This window comes from Ictalurus punctatus, chromosome 12 (assembly GCF_001660625.3).
Source record: "Ictalurus punctatus breed USDA103 chromosome 12, Coco_2.0, whole genome shotgun sequence".
Taxonomy (NCBI): domain Eukaryota; kingdom Metazoa; phylum Chordata; class Actinopteri; order Siluriformes; family Ictaluridae; genus Ictalurus; species Ictalurus punctatus.
The window spans coordinates 11,773,737-11,790,143 of record NC_030427.2 but is presented as its reverse complement, the minus strand read 5'-3'; the positions used below and the strand labels follow the sequence as shown (position 1 = coordinate 11,790,143).

At 38.2% G+C, this 16,407-nt stretch overlaps 1 protein-coding gene across 1 annotated transcript in view; it reads right to left on the bottom strand.

Moving 5' to 3' along the window:
- The window catches only part of LOC108272343 (voltage-dependent T-type calcium channel subunit alpha-1I), a 143,720-nt gene that overhangs the window by 81,111 nt on the left and 46,202 nt on the right, over positions 1-16,407 (bottom strand). The window contains exons 5-6 of the mRNA XM_053684293.1: positions 11,098-11,443; positions 7,844-7,936 (exon numbers count right to left, since the gene is read on the bottom strand). Coding sequence (XP_053540268.1) covers positions 7,844-7,936; positions 11,098-11,443 — 439 coding nt within the window. The remainder of the gene's footprint in view (positions 1-7,843; positions 7,937-11,097; positions 11,444-16,407) is intronic.

Sequence of the window (16,407 nt, the reverse complement as noted above, 5' to 3'; positions counted from 1 at the left end):
CCACTAAATGTAGATATAAATGGACAAAAAGTATGACATCATTCTTTATAAATTGTAATCGTTGACCACTTGCTGTGAAATATGAGGAATAAAAGAAAGAAAGAAAGAAAGAAAGAAAGCAATTGCGTGTAAGTGCCCCTGGGTCAGTTCTGCTCATCATGTACACAAATGAAGGATGTGTTCCATTTCCCAGATTTGCATTTAAAACAACTTGCAGGTTCCTCATATTAATGTGAGCGATTATGAAGGAGATCACACAGTTGTATGTATGGTTTCATCTCATTTTAAAAGCAGAAATGCTTTTTCCCTTTATTTTCTCAACCTGGGCATATTTACCTCCTGTTTTGTGTTTTACTAAATGTAGCTGTTGACATTGGTGACTTTTAGCTCATGATGACACTGACTATCTACAGTACATATTACCCATTCCAAGGAAGAAAACCTCTGCAAGTGTGCTGCATGCCCCAAGTTGACATTTTCTGACATTTGGAGCCAGCAAAAGTTTAAGCCCAGTAATGTGTCACCGGAGGGTTTCATTCTGGAATGTGCATAAATTTATAGAAAGTCAAAACATTTTGATTCAGTGTAAGCTTATTATAATTGCTTTCATTAAAAAAAATACTCTGATGTTTACATGATTCAGAACAGAATCTGAATATTCTAAAAGCTGAAATTTACATAATAGCATACAGTATATAACAGACATAATGTTTAGCCTGCATTGATAAATAGCCGTGTATGTCATAAATAAGAAGAAAAACATGATGGGGCATGCTGTTATAGGAAAATAATCAACAATGGTTACTGTTACAACCTCCAAGTTGATTATTTTCCAACTAAAAACAAGTCCTGATATGTTTATTTCCCAATTTCGTTTTAATTCTTTAATTTTACATGACATGTACTTATTATCCAATTATAGGTATGTTTAAAGTCCCCGTGAAGTGCCTTGAAATGCATATCGTTGTTCGATGTGTTGACGTAATTACCACTAAAACAGGAAGCCAGGACGGGGCATGTCTAGTCGCACCTCCCCCTTTTAGCTTACCTGATAGCCCAGGCTAAGCCGTACTTGACAGTTAGTACCATGGAAAAATGCCTGTCACAAAGCCATGAGCTGGCACACTGCTTCAGAGTGAATGAATTCATGCTATTTCCTTCTTAACAAACTTACAGCCGGAAAACTGATAAAACAGGCACGTTCAAACAGCCAAAGACACATTTATGACCAAAGATGCCTGATATGATTTCTCTCACTCAACAGCAATAACCTCAGCAAAGTGATTTTTATAGAATTTGTGACAGGACACTGTAGATTCTAGAGCACATTTTGATTGGACAGAAAATCTGATGAGAAGCTGAAGTGCAGAATGGTGTCATCAAAATTGTTGTCATATTGGTGGTAGAGAGAGACTGTAAATTTTGAGTGCATATATTTTCTAAATGCGAATTTTCTCATTGTTTTGGAGCACACTAGCTTAAAGATAACCTTGAGGCTAACATAGTCATACTAAAAGCCACAAAACTTCAATTTTGAGTTCATGGGGAGTTTAATGCTATGGAATACTCACAAAGCAAGTTATATGTTTATACTGTATATTAGCAGCCATATTCTCTCTCTCTCTCTCTCTCTCTCTCTCTCTCTCTCTCTCTCTCTCTCTCTCTCTCGCTTACTATCTTTGTTAATAAGACTAAAAAATGAGTTTGTCATGTTCTAGAGAAAGAACAAAGCTCTCCATCCTTACGATGTCCCCGTTTCAGAAAATGTAAATTTACAGCTTTACAGCTCTGACTGATACAAAGCTCTGATATTGGAGACTCCTTCTAAAAATCCTAAATAAAAGTTTTCAACAATGTCCGTCATACTGTATAAATCTTTGTGTACACTGTTACTACATGTTTAATAACATATTAGAGCAAGCACATTAAAATAACCTGCAGCCAGAACTATTGTCAGAGCTGCTGTTGTAGTTAAATAATCAACAACTTTTGGTCAATCGGAATTCAGAAGCCAACAGAGCCATGTTATAAAATTCGATAGTTCAGTTCAACAGAAACCCCCTAGGGGGAAGAACTATACTGCACATGATACATAATGTTATATAATGTGTACTCCCATGATCTTTACTTATGTGTCTCCCCTAACACTTTTTCCTTCTGTCCTAAAGAGTGATGTGCTAGCCATTACCCCACAGCCCATGCTCTATTCCCTTCATTTTCCACAGCTAAAGAGAGACAGGTTAAGTGTCACTCTTGTTCGATACTGAAGAGTAAGCCTCCCAGGTGAGCAGTGAGGCAAAGAGTGTTTATAAAATGCTACTGAATATGTATGTGTGTGCATGTGTGACTCCCTGGGCTTCGATTTGGCTTGACATGAGGCAGCAAGATGAGACAGGAATGATGTGTTCAATTTAAACCTATAGCTTGCACATTTAAAACAGCCAACCTGCACACCTCATGTAATAATGTTTGTGATAATGAAGGATTACTGAAAAGAATAGAGCCGTTCAGACTTGGCCTTGGTTGATTGTTGATTGATAGGGCAGAATATATCCACTTAATACACTTATACATTGTGGACATAAACCAAGGTGATGTTTAATTTTGTAATATATATATATATATATATATATATATATATATATATATATATATATATATATATATATATATATATATATATATATTTCACAAATTCTATTAAATGGAATGCCTGGATACCAAGATGTTTTCAGAAAGATTTGATAATGGTACTAGAACTTTAGAAATCCCAGGTGTGTATATATTTTAATATATATTGGCGACAGCAGCTTGTGCAATACATTTTAGGATCTCTGCTTCACACACACACATAATCACACACACACACAGCTATTGGAAAAATAGCAAGCTGCCAGTTCTCTCCTGATTTAAATTCTCTGGCACTGAAATCTTTGGCATCTTCTGGTATCGAATCAAACATTCCAAGATCTCTTTCCATTTCCACATGTGTGAGCGTATGCGGCTGGCAATGCATCGTTTAAATGTTTTAGGTTACACCTCCAAGCAAAATGGAACAGAAAGTATTAGTTATTGTTCGTATTTATTTATTTTTATATTGAGAAAGCAACACTTCTGATTACAAGATTTTTTTTTTTTTTTTTTGATACTAACATGACCATTTGTACAGCTGATAACCTGGTTAAGAAATAATGTTAGAATGAATACATGCACTACCTGAAAACACTAGCAATGTCCTTTATTTTTTTTTACAGTTGTGCAAATGTACACCAGGTAATTGTACAGATGTACACTAGGATGCACAGATAGACAGAGATCATATGAACTGAAATGCTGGTGAACATGTAGGTGTATCAGAAATTGACTGTGTGAATTGACTTTTAGGGATTTAATTGATTCCATTTGGTTTCTTTTGGGTTCTCTGATTTCCTCTGTGCACCTAAGTAGGTTTGATTGAAAACCACTGCGCTGGCAGATTTCGAATGTCACACCTGCTCCCTGCATGTCAGCATAATTCTGGCCATGAAAATAGTAAATAAGAGAGAACAGGAAAGAATTGGCTTACTCCCAAACAAATTAGCAATGAGTCTGTGTTATACCAGCAAATTACACCTTTGCCTGTATGTAAATCGAGCCCTGAACAATAAGATTTCTAGAAGTGTCCTGTCCTACAACATTATGTTAGAATGATGATAAAAAGATGTCAGAAAAATGACAACTAGAAGCTTGTACTTAAATCTGGGCATCTACACAGACTTGGCGATCAGTTGCTTCTATGGCAAAACACCCAACACTACTTACTGTAGCTAGTAGTCTGCTAAACCACAGACAAGCATCTTAAATTCACTGACAGTGCAACCATCAATGCTTCAACTTCCATGCCAATGTCACTGTCTACAATCAAAGCCATTGAGCTTGTTATCTTGTTATACAGTGGGGGAAATAGGTATTAAACATTTTTTTCAGTAAATATATTTCCAATGAGGTAATTCACATGAAATTTTAACCAGACATCAGCATTAACTCAAAAAATCTTTAAAACTTTAAAGTCCATAAATAAAATTATGTGTAATAAAGTGGGATGACACAGTAAAAAAGTTTTGAACACACTAAGAAAAAGCAGTTCTCCAAGGCAAGGTATGGCAAGAAACCAGCTGAAATCCGTAAGTAGTTAAAAAGTAATTATACCTCCTATCTGTGCAAATTAATAACAGTTGGGTTACTAAACTGATGGTCTATAAAAAGGGTTTTCTTTACCAAGGTGTCACATAAGAAACATTTCATGATGGGTAAAATCAAAGAGCTCTCCCAAGACCTTCGCCAACCTTGTTGTTGCGAAACATATTGATTAAATTGGATACAGACGTATTTCAAAAGTTCTGAATCCTCCAGTAAGCACCAGTGGGGCCATTATCTGCAAGTGGAAGCAACATCACTCCATCATCAACCGGCCACACACAGGAGCTCCTCGCAAGATTTCTGACCAGGGAGTCAGAAGAATAGTCAGAAGAGTAACTGACGAGCCAAGGACCATGCGGAAAGAGCTCCAGAAAGAGCTCCATCATCACAGAGAAAACAATTGGCAATGAACTCCTTTATGGCCTCTATGCACGCTCACCCCACAAGACTCCATTACTAAAGAAAATGCATGTTGAAGCTCATTTAAAGTTTGCTACAACATATTTTGACAAACCTACTAAATTCTGGGAGAGTGTAGTCTGGTCAGATGAGAGCAAAATTTTACTCTTTGGCTGTCATACTACACACCATGTTTGGAGAAGAAATGGCACTGCACTTCACCCTTAAAACACTATACCAACAAAGAAGTTTAGAAGTGGAAGCATCATGGTGTGGGGCTGTTTATCATCACATGGTACTGGCAGACTTCATATAATTGAAGGAACGATGAATGGAGCCTTTTAACGGGAGATTTTTGAGGAGAATCTGCTGCCTTCCACCAGGATGATGAAGATGAGACATGGGAGGACCTTCCAGCAGGACAATGATTCAAAGCATACGGCAAAGGAAACTCTCAATTGGTTTCAGAGAAAAATAATCAAGGTGTTAGAATGACCCAGTCAATCAAAATATGTTTAGAAGAATAGTCCAAAATCACACCTGAATACTGCGGCCAATTAATTTCTTCATACAGGAAGCGTCTTGAAGCTGTCATTACAAACGTCTGGGTTATGCATGTAACCCTGTTCCCTGAGAAGGGAATGAGACATTGAGTGTAGCATAACACTATGGGAGGGCCCTCGCGCAACCAGCATCTATCTGCTGTAGCAGGACCATACGCTTCATAAGCAATAGAGATTGCTTCCACTATCCAATTAGAGATGCACTGCTTTGACACAGCATCACCTCTACTGTCACCGCCAAAGCAGACCATCAGCTGCTCCGACTTACACCACTGGCCGGAGCGGTGGACGTAAGTACAGAGAGCCCTTACTGGACACAGCAGGTGCAATTTCTTTTGTTCCGATGTGAGGAATGGAGGAGGGCAGAAAGCCTGCAATACCACAGGGTGGGCAGCAGATGTAGGCACTTTAGGAATATAATCCGGCATAGGATACAGGAAGGCTTTGGCTAATCCAGGGGTAAAATCAAGGCAGGACGGGGCAACAGAGAGAGCTTGAAGATCTCCTACTAACTTGAGAGATGTCAGGGCCAGCAGAAGAGCTGCCTGTTCAGGCAGGTGCAAATAATCCTTCTATGGGCAGAGGGAAAGTTGTTGACAGTGAGTGAAATGTACATTGCAGGCAGCTGGAATGTGGGGGCAGACATCCTGCCGAGGCAGGGGCTGAGGCCCGGAGGTTGGAGGATCCATCCACAAGTGGTGGAGTCCATATGGCGGAGGTTCGGACAAGCGGAAGTGGATGTGCTCACCTCCGAGGAGACATCACACTGCCTGCTGTGGTTTGCCCTCACTCCTCCTGCACCACTGGGGCTGGATGCCATGGTGCACATGTGGCCGAGGTCACGTCTATATGCTTTTCCCCCGATTGCTCTGCTCCCACAGGTTCTAGCGAGAGTTTGCCAAGGCCGTATACGTCTGCTGCTAGTAGCACCTTATTGGCCAGCTTGAACATGGTTCTCGGAGATAATATCCCTGCTAGACAACACTCCTTGGGAGATTCTCATCCTCAGGGATCTACTGTCTCAAGCCGGAGGGCTAATTTATCACCCTCAGCCGGAACTATGGAAGCTGTGGGTCTGGCCCCTCAGGACGGGCAGCAGCTCATAGATTCTGGTCTCACAACTGAGGTTGTAAAGACCATGTTGAATGTTAGAACACCATCCACAAGGAAATTATATGCACTCAAGTGGCGGCTTTTTGTCTTGTGAGGAACGTCAGCTAGACCCAGTGAACTGTGCAGTAGCTACAGTCCTGGAGTTCTTACAAGGACGTTTATCAATGGGGTTGGCTCCTTCTACAATCAGGGTTTACGTGGCCGCCATTTTGGCCAGCCACGTCCCTGTTGATTGAGCCTCTGTGGGGCAACATCTTCTAACTTCGTGGTTCATGTGTGGTGTCAGGCAGCTGAGGCCCATCTGCAGGCCACGCATACCTTCCTGGGACCTTTCTGTGGTCCTGGAAGGTCTGTCAGGGGCCCCATTTGAGATGTGTGCTGCTGCAGGGTGGTCTACGCCACATAAATTAATTTGTTATTGCAGCCTGGATATTCATTCCACCCCCAGTGTATTGCAGTGACCCTCGGGCTTGGGTCTTTTTGAACAGGCCGTACCCTCGGTATGACGGAGTGGGTATTCTTGTTCCCATAGTGTTATGCTAAACGCAATGTCGAGTTCCCTTTGTAAGGGAATGTCTGGGTTACGCATGTAACCCTGTTTCCTGAGAAGGGAACGAGACGTTGCGTAGCTTTGTCACTCCAGGGCAGGCCTGTGAATTGCATCTTCGCTTCAGATAATAGAGGCTGACGGCATGGTTCACAGGTGCCATATATATCACGCGACACGCTCAACTGCCAGATCATGGCAGGCCTATAAATAGGCACAAGATTCAGATGCTGGTCGTGCGCGACAGTGCTCCCATAATGTTTTGCTAAACACAAAGTGGAGTTCCCTTTGAAATGGAACAAAGGTTTAAATAAAAGTTTTAAATAAATTTCAGTTAGCATGTTCAATACTTTTTTCCGGTGTCATTCCTCTTTATTACACATAACTTTGTTTATGGACTTTAATGTTTGGATTTCTTTATATGTGTGGATTTCTTAAATTAATACCAATGTCTGTTGAACATCTCATGTGAATAGCCTCATTGGAAATATATTTACTGAAAAAAAATGTTGATGCATTCAATACTTATTTCCCCCACTGTAGATCACTCATTAAGATGATGTTGGACATCTTTGAAAACTGGTGAGTGATGAACGACGGTCTTATACTATTGTTTTTGTTAACTAACCGCATAACCTGACTGTTATTACTTATCTTTGAGATTGTTGAAAATTCTTCTCCTATTAAACACATGTGTAAATGAGATAGCAATGTCCTTCTTTGTTGACAATGCACAGTAGAGATAACTTTTCATGGGAATAATGAAAAGCATTAACAAATTAGCACCAGAAATGTGCACAATTGCTTTTTATATAAATATATGTGTTTCATGGTGGATTTTTCCTTTAAATATGCTTCTATTTATTATTATCTTTGGCAATGGTAAGGAATAGGATTTTGATAGATATTCAAACTGCGTGTCAATTTCTTTATTTTATTTTTTTAAAAATTGATTTTTATTACCAACGTTAAAATAAAACATTTAATTGCAGATTCTACAGTTCATGTTTGGTCAAAGTGAGGGAGAGCCAACTTCACTTACTATAATTAGCAAGATGAAGTAGATGAAGTTGTAGAAGGAGTGTGCATCCATCACATAATACATGATCTCCACCCAGCCCTCCAGAGTTATGACCTGGACACACATATTGACACAAAGAGATACAGGGACAGTCATGGAAATCATTGTTTATCTGAGCCAAAGTGCTTGCCAGAGCTTCAGATTGTATTCTTTGTAACACTAAAGCCTCTTTGTTTTGCATTTTCCTGTGGGACTGCCACATCTGTGATATTCTGTATATCATATCTATTGTGCTTTATGTGTTTAGTCTGGTATTACTTGGTTTCATTATGGTCTGCAATTCTAGGTAGCTCTGACTGAGTGCATTTTATAATTCATATCCATGCTAACAGCACAACAGTGAGGTGTCTATAAGAAGAAGAAGCCTTTTTTGATCACATACACATTATAGCACAGTGAAATTCTTTTCTTTGCATATTCCAACTTGTTAGGAAGCTGGGTCAGAGTGCAGGGTCAGCCATGATACAGCACCCCTGGAGCACGGAGGGTTAAAGGCCTTGCTCAAGGGCCCAACAGTGGCAGCTGGGGCTCGAACCCTCGTCTTTCTGATCAGTAACCCAGCGCCTTAACCGTTGAGTCACCACTGCCCCATAAGCTGAACTGGGGCTCGAACCCCAGTCTCTAGCATACTAAACCCTGCATAATACTGCTGTGTTGTTCAAGCACACCAACAAGAAGCATGAGAACACCCTGATGCCTTGTAATTGGAAGTTGTTCCGTTTGGATGATAGAATAATTCAGCCTTGCATGTATCCTCATCTCTGTAAAGTAGGGTTGCATGATATACCGGTACAACGGTAGTATCGTGATATTAAAACTTCAAAATACCGCCAATGCCATAGTATTTTTTTAACGGTAGCTTCGTCAATATGGTAGTACCGTAGGTAATGTTGTGTGTGCAGCAGTTAATGCTATTTTCACTAAAACAACACATCTCATTGCTTTTACAGAATATACAAAGATTAGTGACACTTCATTTAACCTAAATAATTTACCTTAATCTTTAATCTTAAGCAAGCTAATGTTATGCTAACCACTGTGTGTTAATAATAAAATTAGCCATGTTTCATAATAAGCGAACTTAGGAATTTTTTTTGGAGTTGATTTCTAAATTCAGTTATTTATCCCTGATGTTGTTTTCATTATTAGTCCTCTGAGGACAATAGATGAAATATGTGGCACATTGAATTAGTTGCTTTTCAACTGTATGATTGTTCTTGAGCTTTTCCAATAGCCAGTTATTCATTCTCATTAATAAAGTATTCAGAGGAAAATCTGGTTTCTCTGTTTTCATTTATTTCTATGTATTTCAGTAAATTTGATTAATTTTGTAGATTTGAATTATGAATTAACACAATATTGAGTGCTATCATGATACTACTTGGTATCATGATACTTCAGCTGGTATAGTATCGTAAGATATTTTTATGGCATCATGACAACTCTACTGTAAAAACAATCCTATAATACTGTTCCCTGGACAAGAGACAAAATAGACAAAACTGGCAGCTCTACTGGAGGACTTGTTCACAAATAAACAGTTAACCATCTGTCTCCTAGCTAACGTTTTCTTTTTTGTTTTTATTACCAGGCAGATGAAGTTCAAGAGTATTCATCTCCTTATCTTTTACACATTTTGTAGTGTTACATCCTGGAAGTGAAATGTGCATAATTGTTTTGTTTGTTTGTTGTTGTGTTTTTGTCACACAGAGGTTATTGTTTTTAAAAAGTAGAAATTTTGTTGGTTGCACAAGTATACACCATTCATCTTGGCAAAAATGCTTAAGCTGAATAGAGACTGTTGGTAAACAGGAACTCTTGCTACCAATTCTCAATCAGAGTCAGAGATGGGCTTTGTTTGGGTTACTGGATTTTCACCACTCCAGTGTAGGTTTTGCAGTGTGTTCATTGTCATTGATCTACTAGAAGGTGAACCTTCACCCCACTTTAAAGTCTCCCCAACACTGGAACAAGTTTTCTTCTACGATTGCCATGTATTTGGCTTTGTCCATCTTGCCCTCAACCCTGACCAGTTTCCTAGTGCCTACTTATGATAAGTATCCTTCTGACATGATGCTGCCACCACCATGCTTCGATGGTATTCTCAGGATGATGAGAATTGTTGGGTTTCTGGCCAATTCATTGTGCCAAGGCCAAAAAAATCTTTTCCACATGTTTATGGGATCTCATACCTCCTTTAAAAAAAAAAAAAAAAAAAAAAAAGTTTTCCTCAGTACTTTTCCATATAGTCAGGCTTTTTGGAGTGTCTGAGGCTGTTGTTGTCCTGAGCACAACTTTCCCCATCTGAGCTGTGCTATCCATCCAACTTCTTCAAATATAACCTTGGTTGCTTCTCTGACTATAATGCCCTCCTTACCCAGTCACTGACTTTTTGTAGACAGCCTCCTCAACGCAGAGATGTGGTTATATCATTCTTTTAATTTTTAATAACATATAATGCTGCATAATACCTTGATTGATCCTTTTGTAGAACTTTCACCTAGATTTGTTCTGATAGCTCATTGGTTTTTATGATCATGTCTGTTTGGGTATATTCTCTAATAAACTCCAGAAATGTCCAGGAACATGTTTATTTGTATTGAGATCCAGTGACACTTTACACACTGCTGAACTCAATTCAACAAATTATGTGACTTATGATCGCAACTGGTTGCATCAGAACTTATTTAGGGGTTTCACAGTAACAGGGTGAATTCTTATGCAATCATAACTTTTATTTTCTTAATATTTGTAAATAACTTGCAAATTGATCCCCCCCAAGTTCAGTATTATCATTGTGTATAGATGATGATGATTATTATTATTATTATTATTATTATTATTATTATTATTATTATTATTATTATTATTAATAATAATAATAATAATAATAATAATATCATTTATTGTTGTTGTTGTTGTTGTTGTTGTTGTCATTGTTGTTATTGACATATAATCCCGTTGTCATTCATGGTTGTAAAACTACAAAATGTGCATTAGGCTAGGAATAAAATGGTCTAGAGTGATGTATATGGACCATTTAATGGGATAATAAGAATATTTGCTAATTCTGCACTAGTGTTCAGTACATTAGATGATTTGTGTTTCAGTAGTAAATATTAGATTGCATTTCTCATCCACACCTGCAACACTATAGCTGAACAGTTAATGTTAATTCAATTCAATTGTGAACATTACCACATGCCCAAGCCCACCTGGAAGATCACGATCCATGCATAGCCAATGTTGTCAAAATTAATGGCACCCTTATGCGGGTTGGAGTAGCCTGTGCGGCACTGGGTGTAATAGCGGTTCCAGTTGACACAGAGGCCTGGCACAGCACCCATGCTGGCATTGAGGAGGGGATCAGCTGCCAGGCCCAGAGTCTGTAAGTGAAGAGCATCCTCCACATCCAAACAGCACTCACGGCCTCCCTCACGCCGTGCCGGGACATCGTTACATGACATGATTCCATTATCCTGGGGCAGAGAGCAAATGAATGGTCGCTCATCTTCCTCATCAGGGGAGTAGTAGGGAGTGGGAAGGGCCATTCCTGTAGATCTGAAAAAGAGATTGAAATGAAAGTCTTAGAATCTATTAACACTGTGTAGTGTCCTAGTTTTTATAGAACAATTTTCTTTGTTCACACAGCACACTATCACTCCAATAACTATTTCCAACATATAACAATAATCAAAATACTCATGTCACAAGCAAGTTCAATTCCATAAACCCGTGGTCATTACCACTTTAAGTTGAATAAAGAAATACAGCATTTTATGGGGTTAAAGAAACGACTGAATCAAACAGATTACTCATGCAAACTTGTGCAAAACTAGTGTTTTGCAACTATTTAGTTCTTCCTAAACACACAAAAACCATAGTTTATTGTATAATAGTAGTTAAAGAAATGAACATGCTAATGAGGATAATTTCTCCAGACACATAGAGTACAAAAACCCTACAAGACCTGAATAATTATACTCAACCCACTTTTCTCTTTAATAGTATTACCATTTGGTATGACAGTTTGTTCAAATATTGAGAAAAGATATGTAGCATACAGTTACTTTAGGATGCAGTGGAAAGTAGAATTGGCAGTATTTTTGTCACTCATAAATATAACTGCTTATTTCAGGCTCATTTCATAGGTCAATTGCATTAGCACAACTTGGAAGCACTATTACACAACAGCTTTAAAAACAATCTGTCGTTCTACATGAAAGTGGGTACCAGACTTGGAGAGAAAGCTGTAGTGTCTGATGTATTTGTCCATTAACACACTACTCCAAAAAAAAAAACATCCCTTTAAGAAAAAGCTTCAGTAGACTGTAACACTTTCTGGAAGCTCATGTGTACAGGATAACACCCAAAGAAAAAGTTTGGAAGAGGAGAAGGCAAAGAACATCATGGTGTCTGCATCATGGTGTTTCCTCTGCCAAGTCCATGTATTGCCATTACCAATTATATAGCTTTTTGACCATGTTTCAACCTAAGAAAACATATATTTAACCATTCAAATAAATTAATAATTCAAAAAAACCATTCAAAAAAAATAATTTTTATGAGATTTCTTTGTTGACAATCAATTGGATTTTGCTTATGTATGAATAACAGGGTTGAAAGTAACACAATGTGATTAACTAGTGTTAACCTGCTAATGACATGAGGACATTAAGATCATTCTAATGATTTATTAATCATTTATTTGCAGTCTATAATTTAGGTAACAGTGTTGTAATTTCAAAGTGTCTTCATATGTTACTGAAAAGAAAAAAGGGAATATTTCATGAACATTTAAATCGTGGAATATTCCATATATTTCTTACTGGTGGATGTGTTTGGGTAACTGTGTTGAGAAAAAAATAAAAGAAGTTAACAGCAGAATTTCCTGAAGATCATGGGAAGAAGAAAACTAAGTTCACTCATTCTTTCCCCTTTTACTTTCAATGATATTGTGAAATTGACCGATGAGGTCCCTTGCAAATCACTATATAAATAACTAATGTAAAACAATTCATGTTAAGTAATGTTCTAATGCCTTTAGCAGGATTTATTTGTCACTGCTGGTTTAGTCTTATGAAGTAAATAATTATTTTTATATTTATCTTTTGACTTAAAACAAAACAATAGACATCCACTTAAACAGTGCAGTGTTCCCATTTCTGTTCCAGACAAAACCCTCACCAATAAACAACAGGATTGTTTTCAATGAATTTGCCGCTTAAATATAAGTTTATAAGAATGCACCCATAACATATATAAAGGGGAGACAAAATGATATAAAGAGAACAATTTATAGATTTGAAGCTATGTTACTAATTCAGATGGACTGCACACATCACCCTACCTATCACCCCCACCCCCAGCATGGACACCAACAGAGCTGTCAATCATCACCATGTCATTGCACAGCGGGATTTGGAGCACATTAGGGTCATTGAGGTATTGTATTCTTCAAATACATCAGCAGCAGAGAGGTTGATCACTCAAGATGAGACTTCATGACACAAACAGACACAAGTCATTCAAGATATAAAGATTCGGTAATCAGGCTGGATTAGAGCACACATAATTAGAAACAGAGCAAAAAAGCAGCATCTCAATGCACAGCAATTTAAATCTGTATGCAAATTGTGCCAAGCTAAGCCCTGTAAAATCTAATAGCATTTTGGCTGGATATGCAAACATTTGTTTTTTGGCAATGGCAGAAAACTGTAAAAATAAATAAATTTTTAAAAAAAAATGTTTTATACATTGCATTATACATGACTTCATCAGAATTTTTGTCAGGATTCTGTATATGTTGTTTTGTGGACGACATTAATCAGGATTGCATCCAGATAGGGATTATCTTTACAAAATGTGGAGGAAGACTGAGGCACAATTTTATACATCTGTTAATAAATACATTTTCCAAGCCATATTTTACAAAGCAAACCCTTCCCTGATCATTACAAAAGTTTTTTAAATGCTTGTTATAAGGCGTAAATTGGACAAATCTTGGCACTTATAATGTTCCAAAAATCATACGTTGCATTGCTTCAAGCTATCATTCGAGGACCTGACATTATTCCAAATTCTCATATCCTACATCTAACTTCATGTAGGTAAAAAAAACAACAAAAAAAAAACACAAGTGAAAGATGCAAAACCACATGCTCTGTCAGTAGAGATATATATGCACTCATGTACTGTATGATCTGAGAGGATGAAATAGGATGTTAGTGGTTCATGAACAGGACACATACTTGCCTACATAATTACAGTGAAATTTAGACTGCTTTAAGACAGCGAGACCTTTCAAATGACACTCGGACTGAAGTCTTTCTAGATATCTGGGACCTCACAAACACACACATGCCAACATCTTCATCCATCTTCTCACATATTGTACTCCACCGTGACCATTACACAAGACACATAAAGGTCAGAACAACAATTTACCCATCAGCCCCTTCACTGCCACATTACCCTCACACAGCGACATACTGGACCGATAAATGGAAATGAAAAGACAGAGAGAGATAGAGAAAGAGAGAGATTAATGCAGTGGAATATCACAAACTTCTAGCAACGTTATGCTCAAGACACACCACCACAGCATGAATGATAACAGCCCCATTATGCCTTCTGCTTCATTACACCCAGATACCCAAGCAAATGCTTCTAGAGTTACTCTTTAGCCCCTGAGCTTGGGCCAATTTTGTGAAATAAAGACCCTACACACACCCTCGCCCCTACCTGCCCAGGAGTACACCTGAATCAGGAGTTGACGTGTTAGAATATACCCCACATAGCTGAGCAGCTTTCTATAATAGAAAAAAGTTTGGGTTTTTTTGCCTCATTGCATTTGATCAAGCAATTACTGTGACATAACAAATTCCATTTTTCATTTCAACCTTTGAAAGAGAAAGGAAAGACTTGGTTCCACAAAAGTAAAATATGCTGGCACCCAAGCAGTACAATGATTCCCATAATTCCTTTGCAGCTAGAAGTTAAAGCCCTCACCAACCTCACATAGCGATGAGACTGGCAAAATGCCTAGAACACTTTTTCAGGTGATTTACATTTATTCATTTCAGAGACGCTTTTATAAGTGAGGCGGGATTTAATCTAAACCTACATCTAAGTGATCAAGGATTAAAGGCCTTGTTCAATTGCTCAACAGTTGCTCTCTGGAATTTCTGGGATTTAAACCCACAACTTTCCATTTACTGGGTTGGACTAATACCCTGTTCAGGCAACCCAGGATTTTTAGGATTGGAGGAATGAATCACCATTTTGTTTACTAGTACAGGTTACTGTGGGGTTCTGTGGATAATTAAAGTTTCTTAAGGTAATTACACCTTGGTGTGAATGTGTGTGGATGCAATGGACTGGTGTCCCATCCAGGGTGTATAACTGCCTTGTGACCAATGTTCTCAGGATAGACTTTTAATTCACTGTAACCATGACCAAGGTAAAGAGAAATGAACAAATGCATTTTCATAGAGTGCTTTTACTGTAGGAAGGAAACACTCTGTTGTTGGCTTCTACAATGAACCTTTGTCGATTCCCCCGTAGGAACAAACTAAGAAACTTTTTTTAGGATTCTTTTAGGATTTTTTTTTTTTAAGAGTGCACAGAGCTACCACTTCCCCAAATTTTGCCAAAGGGAATAAAAGATGAAACGCAAGGAAATATAAAGAGTGGTTCATAGACAGGAGTGTTCCAAATAAGTTTTTGTCCATATACGTACTTATGCTGCCTCTGTGGGCTCCCTTGCCCTTTTCTTGAAGTTTTTTAGCCCTGGCCCCTTGAGGATCTGCTCCACCAGGAGCCCTAGTTAGTCAGGAACACTATCCTTCCCAACCCCACCCACTGTAATACCCCTGTTCATAACTCTGTACCTGTATTAAAAATTCAGGTGTAGAATATATGTTCTGTTTAGCATATGCCTTACTGTGCACCCCTCCAGAGCCATCAATCATCATCACCGTTACTGTGCTTGCTCAGGGGGTTGCCAAGACCTGGAGGGCCATTTGAGTACTACAATCTCCACAAATATATCTCTGTCACATGTTCCAACTGTGCTCTGTGATGGACTAGCATCCCATCCTGGGTGTATATATGCCCCATGCCCACTGTTCTGGGAACATGAACCAGATCTACCATGATTGCAACCAGGATAAAGATGAATGAATGAATGTTTCAGATTCTTAGGGTAATGAAACTGATGATTTATCCAAATTAAAATCATTTAAATAAATTCTTACAACTGATGGCAGCTACTAAATGACAATCTAGACATAAAGCAGGCATTTTCAAAATATATATAGGAAATCATTGATGTCCGATGAAAACTTTTTTTTTATTTACATGGAATGTGCTGTAAGCAAAACCCTACCTACCCATAGCAGTTAAATAACCAACTGAAAGATAATAAACCACACCATTCATTTAACTAGTATGTACTACATTGACTGCCTGTAGGGTGAAATGTGCCATTTAACTGTGACTTATTGGAATCCAACATAAATAAT